We start from the raw sequence: 11,065 nt of genomic DNA on the forward strand, positions 1-11,065 counted from the left end.
AAAATGCAAAGTACCAGCATTCCCAACTAACTAAATGCATGAATCAGAGGACAAATGTAGTGTGTGTATATATATACACTTCCTTTTTTTTTTAATTTTCAAAAATTTTACCTTAGAGTCTGTTTAAATAGATTGCCTATATATCTCCTGTAACAGGATTTGAAACTTTCCAAATCTGTAGGCCAGCATGACCCTCATTGCCAGTCATCACCGGGAGCAATGTCCAGACTCCTTGGCTTGATATTAACTCCCGTCACCATCTGGTTTCAACCCACTTTTCCAGCTTTATCTCTGGTCTGTCTTGCTCTAACCGTGCACGATTACTTGCATTTCTCTCAAACGCTTTCCTTCCTCCAGGCCTGAGCTCATGCTGGTCCCCCACCAAGGAACAGCCTCCCTAGAAGTCCTCGACTGTTGAGGGCACAGTCATCCTTCACGGCTGAAAGAGCACTTGTCCACGCTTTTCCCTCTCCTCAGGAGACCCAGGAGAGGGCTGTGGTCGTTCTTTGTTTCCACCCCACTCGTGGCCCTTGTCTGCTAGTGTGTGTGTCTCGCCCAGTCCCATTCCTGTTGTTACCATCCTCCACACCGTGCGATGCCTTACCCAAGTGTTCATTTGGTGAATACGCATCGAACTGAATTGAATAGGAGGCACTGGACAACTCTGAGCGGAGTCAGTAAAGTGAGTTACCCATGAGTCAGTGGAAATTATTGGCGGATAAGTCTGGCTCGTGTTTTGATGTCTCTTTGGGTGACAAATATTACAACAGACATAAAAAATACACCATGAAAGATCCCAGGAAATAAAACATTGGCGCTTTTCTCTTTTCCTCCCTACAGAAGAGTCTCTGTTTACGGTTTCAGGAGTGAGGCTAAAGCCAGAAATGTGTGACCTTTTGACCTCCTACCGGAAAGGTCGTCACCCAGCTGGGTTGAGCAAATGCTGGTGAAAAGAAAGGCGACATCACCACGATCCTTCCAGGTAAGAGGTCCCCACAGTGAGGCTCCTTATGGATGGAATTGAAAATCAGTCGTGCCAGGTGGGAGGACATTGCTCACGGAGTCAGAGCACCTCTGTTCTGTGTCTGACTCTTCCTTCCCCCTCTGGGGACAGGGGGCTCAGCGTCTTCAGGCTGAGAAAGGAGGATAACAATGTGCATCTCTTGTCTCTCCCACTCCCAGGGGAGCGGGCAGACCCCGCCGCCCCCCAACCCAAGACAGAACTTTCGAGCCATCATGAGGCCTGCGGCTGACACGTGTGGAGTAGAGGCCTGCCTTAACTATTCCCTTAACTACACAGTTCTCTCTGTCAGCTGATAGGGTGAAGCCAGAGGTCAGGGTGACCGGCTGCCCCCATTTGCTCAAGATTGAGGGTGCCCTTCCATGTGGGACATTCAGTGCTAAAACTCACACAGTCCAGGTAAACCAGGATGTTTGGTCACCTTATGGTGCAGATTACCACCTGGCCTGTCCCCAGGTGCCAGAGAAGACCTGGTTCAGGGTCTGGCCCACCCAGGAGATGGTTTAGAGAATTCGGTCACCACTGCTCCAGGCTTCTTAGGCTACACCTTCTGCACAGGGGTCACAAAGAGTCTTCTCATTCAGGGTGAGTTCTGGGAACCACAAGGGCCCAATGGGGAGGCAGGGGCCATCCACAACTGTCACAGACACAGCTGCTCTCAGGAGTCTCCTCAGTCAGCCCAGGGCAGCCCAGCCTTCCAAGGTAATCTTGAGGAGGCAGGGGAGCTGTGGAGGGTTTTCCCACACCGTACCCGTACCCTGAGAGGAGTTCTGCTGGTGGGCACAGGAAGCCAGGTGGGACGACTCCAAAAGCCGCCATAGCACAGACAGCCCTATGTTACAAGAGCACTTTCCACCCGGGCCTTCCATGGTGGGTGGAGGGGACAGCAATTTAGATGGAGGAAGCAAAGGGGTTCCCATGCCCAGAGCAGCCAGCCAGCCAGCCCTGTAGGCGACCATGGCTGTGTCCCAAGCCACAAGCATCAGACTATGATCTGGCCACCACAGCTTGGCTGTGCTTCCTCACAGAGCTTTGGGAGCCTAGAGGGTGACCTCTGGCATACTCCCTACACCACCACTTGCGCCCCCACGTCATCCACATGGCAGGATTCATCTCTTTGCCACTTTCTCTTGGATCTCTCTTTGCCCGCTGATATCTAAGGGCTTGTACACATCAAGGATGTCTCCCTTCTGAATCTTTTAAGACATTGTATTTAGAAATTTGGAAAGATCATGGAAGTTTAGAATTATAGGTGTTTCCTCAGAGCATTTTATGAAATACCTACGTTTTTATTTTGCCAAAATACAATTGGAATTACACAGGCAATACAATAACACAGTACTTCCCGAGCAAAGTATTGTCTAGGGCAGAGATTTTACTATGTAATTATGCCATCTAAACCCACTAGTTATGAGAGTAGGATGTACTTTAGCTACATTCTATAAAGTGAAGGATTTGCCTTCCTAAAATTATCAAAGACATTGAATGAGGATGGTCTCAGATGGTGGTGTTCCATTAGCATTATTATTATTTCTATTGTTATTATTTTGTTTTACTAAGCAACCAGAAAGTAGAAAGATAACCTTGCCTCTCTGATCTACGATGACTTTCCACAAAGAGTTGTCACCTGTAGATGTAAATTGGTCACAATAGAAAATCAATTAAATGCTGCGTGTCAAACCTGCTGCCCGTGCCAGCAATGGAAGAAAGGAGGAGGCAGAGTCAGCCACTATTGGGGTAATCTCCTGGTGTCCCCAGGCCTTTGGTACTAATGTTAGGAGATAAAACCCGTAGGAGATGAACCACAATAGGGAAAAAAGCTAGAGCAATTAAACTGTTTAATAAATGGCTTGGGATCAGCAAAATCAGGAGTGCTGGAGTTAAAGAGACTAAAAGTGGTAATCACACAGACACTTGGGGCCTGTAAATCTTTTCCACTAAATTGAATTTATGTTAAAATATTCACTTTTCAGGAGATTCAAAATGCAAATTAGGATATTAGGACTTGTAACTGTCAGCAATGCCTGAAAATTAAGACTCTTAAAAGATCTCAAAATGTCAGTTTCAGGTATGGAAAAAATGTATTCTGATGTCTACAGTAGAGAAATAGAAGGGAAATAAATTTCCTGGGTACATGCCACGTCCCAGGCACTTTACACATATTATTTCAAGGCTTGGCATGGTTTGAACAGTGGGGTGTGGTGAGGTACGGCTGTAGTTTGTCTAGCCGGAGATAGATTTTGATTATTTTTAAAGCTTTCCTTGTTCTTATTACCAGGGGTAAGACGCTGCTTCTGTTATAATTGATGATCACCTTTCCTATCAATATATATAATTCTATCGATAACTTCGCAATAATGTTTAACGGGTTTTCCTTACTCAATCTGTACAATCTTATTCATTATTTTAATTTTGTTTATTCTTCATTCTCTTCCAGGGCTACATTACTGCTGTTTCGGTTTTAATTTGCTTGAGTTTACTAGGAAGCTTCAAATCTAACTCCACATTGGACCAGGGATTTGTACCATCACCTGTGACCTAGAATGTTTTTGGTTTTTTTTTTTTTGCTAAGGAAGACTCACCCTGAGATAACATCCTCTGCCAATCTTCCTCTTTTTGTATGTGAGCCAGCACCACAGCATAGCCACTGAGAGATGAGTGGTCCATGCCCAGGAACTGGACCTAGGCTGCCAAAGCAGAGTGTGCAGAACTTAACCACTAGGCCACCGGGGCTAGCCCTGGAATATTTAAAATATGTTGTCCAAGGCAACAGTACATAGTACTTGAAGAAAAAGCAATGGAAGGTTATTGCTATTGTCATTTGCCTAGAATTTAACAGTGATTGGCTCAAAAATTAGACTTAAACTGAAATAGTCTAAGAAGAGGACTTCTGAATAACTTCATCCGTTTCATGATCCGATCGAGAGATCCCTGAGCCAGAAGGACCACAGGACAGATGGAGACTGACAGCTGAAAGAATTTGGAGCCAGAGCTGGTGCTTACAGAGGCCTGTCACTCCTGTGTTCACTTACAGTTTTCCCCTACAAAAGGACTCTGTGGCAAGGAGAGGATTCTAAAGTTTAGGAAAGTCTCCAGGGAAGATGGTTTCTTGGATGAAGTTGTTGACAGAAAAACTTGCTTAAGACTCTTTGTTATGATTTCCTAGGGGGCGCTTCCTGCTTCACCAACTGGATTATACACACATTACTACCCCAGCCCAGCCAGATTTCAGGAGTTTGGATTGAGCTGCTGGTTAGAATTAAATTTCAGGCTATCTCCTCCTTCTGCTGAATTCTAATTGTCTGTGATGATAGCAAAAGTGATGAGGAATCTAAGCTCTGATTTGATGGTGGAGATACTGGACAGATAGATAGGGGCAAAGAGTTCCAAAGATGTAATTCAAGCCCTGTTGCAGCATCAGACACACACGCGTGTGCACACACACAACCCTCAAATCAAATGAGCAATCTGTCTCAGCTAGCACGCGTCTCATTTTCTACAATGACTCCTTCTAAAAGAAGCCAGGGAAACTCAAATTGCTTTGTCTGGGGATCATGTACTCAGGAAATTTAGTAGCCTAGAAACCAGAGACCTCCATACATCCTTTAGAAGAACAAGGAGGAACTAATTAAGAGAGAATTAAACAATAGTACCTATCCCCCCAAAGTCTGAGATGAAAGAGGGAAAAAAGCACACAAACAGTCCAAAGAAGTCTACCTTAGTGAGTATTTGACGTTAGTAAGGCATTTGACAAAGCTTGTCCAGGTATACCTGAAAGATGAAGCGCTGTGGGCTGGATGGTGGGGCAGATATATGTGCTCAAAGAACGGTGGTTATGCATCCTAGAGACAGGCCAGTAGTGGTGTGGCACAAGGTTCGGTCTTGAGTCCCATTCTGGTCACATATTTTTATTAATCACTTGAATATAATCAGAGAAGGTGTGCAAATTTATTTACACAACCCATTGCAGTAAGTACTGTTATTACTAATTTATTATTTCCATTTTACTAAAGAGGAAACTGAGGCTCAGAGAAGTTAAATAACTCCTCCGTGATAGTACACCAGACTTAAGGTACAGCTGGCAGGTCTGGCTGTCTCCAATATCCACGATCTTTCCGGTAATCACATACCTGTCAAATCTGTAGGATACTCAACTCTTGAAGAGGCAGCTGATATTTAGCATTGGACCATGATTCAAAAGACCTTGCTAAAAGCTAACGTGTGCCACTACACATCTATTAGAAGGGCCAAATTCTAGAACACTGACAACTCCAAATGCTGGCAGGGGTGTGGAACAACAGAACCTCTCACTCGTTGGTGGGAATGGAAAATGGAGCAGCCACTTTGGAAGAGTTTAGTGGTTTCTTATAAAACTAAACACACTGTTACCATAGATCTAGCGATCGTACCCTTTGGCATTTACCCAAAGGACCCGAAAGCTTATGTGCACACAAAAAACCTGCACACAGATGTTTATAGCAGCTTTATTCATAATTGCCAAAACTGGGAAATGACCACGATGTCTTTGAGTAGGTGAGTGGATAGATAAACTGTACTACATCCAGACAATGGAATATTAGTCAGCGCTAAAAATAAAGGAGCTATCAAGCCGTGAAAAGACACAGAGGAAATTTAAATGCATGTTACTAAGTAAAAGAAGCCCAAAGCCTGAAAAGGCTGCATACTGTATGATTCCAACGACATGACGTTCTGGAGGAGGCAACACCGCGGAGACTGCAGAAAGATCAGTGGTTGCCGGGGGTTAGGAGGGAGGCAATGAGGACTGGACGGAGTACAGAGGCTTTTTAGGGCAATGAACACACTCTGTATGATGCTGTAATGATGGATACACGTCATTATACATTTGTCCAAACCCATGGAATGCACACCACCAAGAATGAATCCTAAGGTAAACTATGGACTTTGGATGGTACTGACGTGTCAGTGTAAACTCCTCAGTCCTATTGAATGTAGTGCTCTGGTGGGGGATGTTGATAATAGGGGAGGTTGCTCATGTGTGGGGGCACGAGGTATATGGGAAATCTCTGTAACTTCTGCTGAATATTGCTGTGAACCTAAAATTGCTCTAAAAAATAAAGTCTATTAAAAACAAATAAAATAGCTAAAGAGCAACAAGCCAACATAACATTTATTCTTATCAAATTTCATCTGATTTGATCTTTTAGACTTTAGGCTTAAAATGTCAACAAGTTAAGTAAGGCTGTAACTTAGTGGAAATCAGCACTTTTTAAGTATGGTATGTCTGGCTGCCCACAAAAGATAATGCTAATACTTTTAGGTGATATACAGGAAGGAATAAGAGAGCGTCTCAGAGGAGGGAAATGGTTTACTCTCCACTGATCAGATCACATCTAAATCATTGTTAAGTTTCCTCTGCGCACCACACTTTAAGAGAAACATCATACTGAAGTATTTATTGTGCATCTGCTGGTTTACAGATCTAATCCTATTTACTCCTCTTAACAAGACTAAGAGGTAGGTATAGCTGCTCCCCTCTGCAGAGAAGAACACAGGGTCGGTTTAAGTAGCTAGGATTTGATGCTTCGACTCTGTCCTCAAAGTCCGTGCTGTGCCCGCCCCCAACCCCAACTCTGTGTTGCATGCTCTAAGGAGGGCTTCTGGGAGAATAGAGGGCCTGGAGACCAAGGCACGGGAAGAGAAGCTCAGGGGGCAGAGGAATTCCCTCCAGAGGGCTGAGGGTTCTAGAGAGCAAAGGGGCTGGCCCTCTGCCGGGTGGCTGCGGAGCCAGGACAAGTACATTGAAAACTCAGAGGTGCTACTTTTGATGCCTCGGGAAGAGTTCTCAAACAGTTTCACCCGCCCACCCGTGGAATGAGCTCCCACGCAGTAGTGGACTTCCTCTGCACCCCGAATATATGGAAAGCTGTAGGAGGGAGGCCCGTTTTGGAGATTGGAACAGCTGACCTCTAAGGTCCCGTCTCATTCCGAGATTGTCTAATAAAGACTTTTGAACAGCTGTGGCTAGACTATACTTGGAATTTCAGTAAGATTCTATTGTGGCAAGAGTGGGTAGACTTGTTTTTTCAAGGATTTTTTTAAAAATATAAATTGACAAAACTACCCTCTTTAATTATAATGGAAGATAAAGGATGCTTGGGCTTCCTTCTTTTTCTCCTTTAGTTAATGGATTTACCTATTCAAAAGCTTAATAAAAATTATATATAAAACATCAAACCATCATTCCAATCTTCCTTCCTTCCTTGCTTTTGTAAAAGGAGCATTCCTGGTGTTTGTGCATATTTTTTTCCTCCCACGTTTTTCTGTTGGTTCTCTTGTATAGACGTGCACCTGACTTTTAAAGACCTAATTTCTTTCTGTTCAATTTGATGTATTAGTTATTTTAGTGATGCTTATTTATTCCATCACTAGTGCTACTCACCTAGTATTTTTGCCTCCCGGGCTCCATAATTGGGTGGCATTTCCTGGCCCTCTGGTGGGAGGACAAGGCTGCACGATGAGCTGGCCAATGAGTGGAAGTGATATGTGTCACTTCTGAGCCAAGCATTCCTTTGATTGCCAGTACAAGCCCGTCCAGATTTCTTTTTGTTTTTCCCTCTGTTATAGTGAGCAGCAACATTCAAGATGGTCCCAAAAGGAGAAGATGTGGAGCAGAACCCCTCGATGACATGTGATGAATGTAGAGTGGGAAGGAGAAATAAAACTTTATTTCAAGCCACTAATATTTGGGGGTTATTTATTACTGCAGTATATAGCCAAGCCTATCCTGACTAGTACTGGGCCACACAAAACACAGCCCCGCACTGTCCGACATGGTAGTTACTAGCTTCATGTTACGATTTATATTTAAATTTAAATTTAATTAAGTTAAAAATTCAGTTCCCCAGTCACACTAACCACATTTTAAGGGCTCAATAGCCACGTGGGGCTCGTGGCTGCCACGATGCACGATGCAGATGTAGAAATTTCCATCATTGCAGAAAGTGTTGTTGAACAGGGCTGACAGAGGGGGTGGGATTTTTATGAGAGTTGGTCATGATATCTAACATTTCTTGAGGTTTTAGTGCACCTCTAATACCACCTTGGAGTTATTCTCAAAAGGTTTTGCCTTTTTAAAAAGAAATCTCTGGGAGCATCCAGTGGAGGTTGCCTTCCGGAAGAAAATAAATAGTGGAGGTTGCCTTCCGGAAGAAAATAAATAGTGCTGAGCAGTTACATTTCTTAGACCCGACGCTCAGAAGGTCTTTTCCTGAAGGTTACATTGAAGCAGAGGATTGACATCTTTTTGTTACTCTTGACACTTTTCATAAATGAATTCCCAGAGTGGTTTCTCTCAGTCCATCCTCTGTGAGTCTGCCCACATTTTCTCCTTCTCACTCCTCTCTATCCGTGTGTAGATTAATGGGCACCTAGTAAAGATCTGAGGTGCTCTCTCTCTTAATGAATTCATTTAAGTTTGTTAACGTCTTTGTAAACAATTGTTTCTATTATAAGAATTGTCGTTGGATATTACAAGAAAATCTTGTTGGAGCCCAAAACTGAACCAAGATATGAAGTAATCCTTCCCATGTATTCATTAATTCATTCAGCAAACATCTAGACACTAGAAATACAAAAATTAAAGTTCCCCCAAGGATCTTATCGTCTAATGGAGAGTTAGATGGAAATAAATGCAAGATCCAGTGATGACATACCAGTCTGCCCTATCATAGAAGAGGTGACAGTTAATCTGCCAGGCAGGCAGTCATGGGGGTGAAAAGAAGACAGCCTCATGTGAGAGAAAGACAGAAGGGACAGGATGTTTTGGGCTGTAAGAAATTGAAAACCCCAATTCAATGGCTTAATCCACGAGGATATTATTTCACTTCAGAAGTCTAGAAGTAGGCGTTCCAACATTGATTAACCTGATGGGTCAGCGACAGCATCAACAACCCAGGTTCCTTCCATCTTTCTTCACTGCATCTTCAGTGACCTTCATCACCTCAGTTTCCAGGTTCCTATCGTGGTCACAAGATGCTGCCCCTGTTCCAGGCATCGCTTGAGGTCCAATAAGATCCAGTTGAAGAAGAGATATCTCTTCCTGTGGGCTTCTTTTTAGAAGACAGCACCATTGTCTTCACATCTCACCATGAGACTGTCACACGTCCACTCTTAAACCACTAGCCAGGGAAGTGAGATGATGCTGTGGAACGTCAGCCTACACTCCTGACCCAAGGTTGGGATCACCTGTCCCGAGGGGCAAATTCCTGAATCATCACAGTTTTCTTTTAACTGAGGAAGAAGCAGAGAATGACCGTTAGACAGACAAGCAATAGAATCTGCCTCCACAACTAATTGACCGTGGGGCCTAGGGGTGTGGAGAGCAGGGGGGGATGAAGAGTGGATATAAGGTTTCCAGTCCAGGGGCCTGGATGACTTGTTACTTGATTTATAGTCAGGTAATTCATTTGGAAGAGAATGTTCTGGGCTCACTTCTAGACATCCTGAGTTTGAAGTGTGCGTCAGACAATTGGAACTGCTGACCTAGGACCAGGAAGTGAGGACTGGCTGTATGTTGGCATCACCTACATACCGATGTCCTCGAAGTCACAAAGGTGTGGCTGTCCAAGGGAACATACACAGGGTGAGAGAAGGAGGAAGCAGCAAACGAGACAAGGCGTTAGGGGCTAGAAATTGGCGGGTTGGAGGGTGGGGCAGAGGACCAGAATCGTTCTGGGTGACAGAAGCTAAGAGGCTTCCAAGACTGAGCAGCCTACAGAGAAAAATGTCAGGAGGGTGTAAAGTACGCCAGGCTATGGACTTTGGTGGCTGCTGGCCGTCAGTGACCTATAAGCGAGTCACTTCCGTGGAGTGGTGGTCACAGAGAAACACAATGAATTAAAGAGAAAGTGCGTGATAAGAAAGGACAAGCAGGGACTACCAGAAACTGTCACAAAAGGATGGAAAAGACAGAGGGAGAGGGTTCCTGTTTCGTTCAGCACTGAGAGATCTATGCGTTTCTGTGGACTGAAGGGAAAAGGAAGAAAGAAGTTGGAAGAATCAACAGATAGTCTAAACTCACCAGGTGTGCTCCCTCCTTGGGCTTCCACCAGGCACTTCCCTCTGCCCGGACCCTTTCTCTCAAATACCCTCACAGCCGACTCCCTTGGCTACTTGCAGCCTTTGCCCAATGCTGCCCATCAGTGAAGCCCACCCCAGCCACCCCACCGAACACCAAGCCTCCCGCGCACCAACCCCCCTACCCTGCTTGATTTTCCTAAAGTGCATTATCACAAGACACGTGCTCTGTAATTTACGGTTCACTCATTTACAATCTTTACCATTTCTCTCGCCCCCACTAAAATGTACGCTCCCTGAGGACAGGGAGCTTTGTTTTATTCAATGACGTATCTCAAGCACCTTGAACAGTCTCTTGCACATAGTAGGTCCTTGATAAGTGTCTTTTGAATAAAGGAACTCCTCCACCACGTATTCAGTTGCAGCCCGACCCCCCTCTATCCCCCGGACCTGTGCTGGGTTTCTTCGTGTGTGACACACTGATGTCTTACATTTATCGTCTATTTTGTTTCAGCCCCACCAAGCAGTGAGCCCCACAGGAGCTGTAATATGTTCTGTTCTCTGATGTATCCCAAGCACCTAGAATTGTGCATGACACACAGTCGGTGTTTAATAACCACTTGTGGAATGTGGAAGTGAATGAATCAAGGAAGATTCAGAGATTGAAGGAAATGAGATTAAGAGCCTATGTTTGCCTGAGAGAGGATAACAGATAAGTATCCTCTGAGGCAGGAAAAAGAAAAGTACGTGGGTAAGGATTTAGAAAATTTCTGAAGATTGCTCTGCCATTGAGCAGGTGTGCAGAACTGAGAGTCAGACTGCTTGTGTTTAGGTCTGCACTAACTAGCTGTGTGACCTTGGGCAAGTTACTTCCTTCTCTGTGCTTTCATTTCTCCCTTTGTAAAATGGAAATCATAAAGTATCTATTTCATAGAGTTGCATGTGAGGATTAAATGAGTTAATACATTTAAAGTATTGTAAATAGTG

General features: G+C 44.3%; 1 protein-coding gene across 1 annotated transcript in view; it reads left to right on the plus strand.

Annotated features, from left to right (window-relative positions):
- Positions 1 to 3,587, plus strand: part of CDK15 (cyclin dependent kinase 15) — an 85,170-nt gene extending 81,583 nt beyond the window's left edge. The window contains exons 13-14 of the mRNA XM_014860064.3: positions 841 to 982; positions 3,459 to 3,587. Coding sequence (XP_014715550.1) covers positions 841 to 950 — 110 coding nt within the window. The 3' untranslated portion in view covers positions 951 to 982; positions 3,459 to 3,587. The remainder of the gene's footprint in view (positions 1 to 840; positions 983 to 3,458) is intronic.
- Positions 3,588 to 11,065: the final 7,478 nt, after the last annotated feature.

The sequence above is a fragment of the Equus asinus genome, chromosome 4 (genome assembly GCF_041296235.1).
Source record: "Equus asinus isolate D_3611 breed Donkey chromosome 4, EquAss-T2T_v2, whole genome shotgun sequence".
NCBI lineage: Eukaryota > Metazoa > Chordata > Mammalia > Perissodactyla > Equidae > Equus > Equus asinus.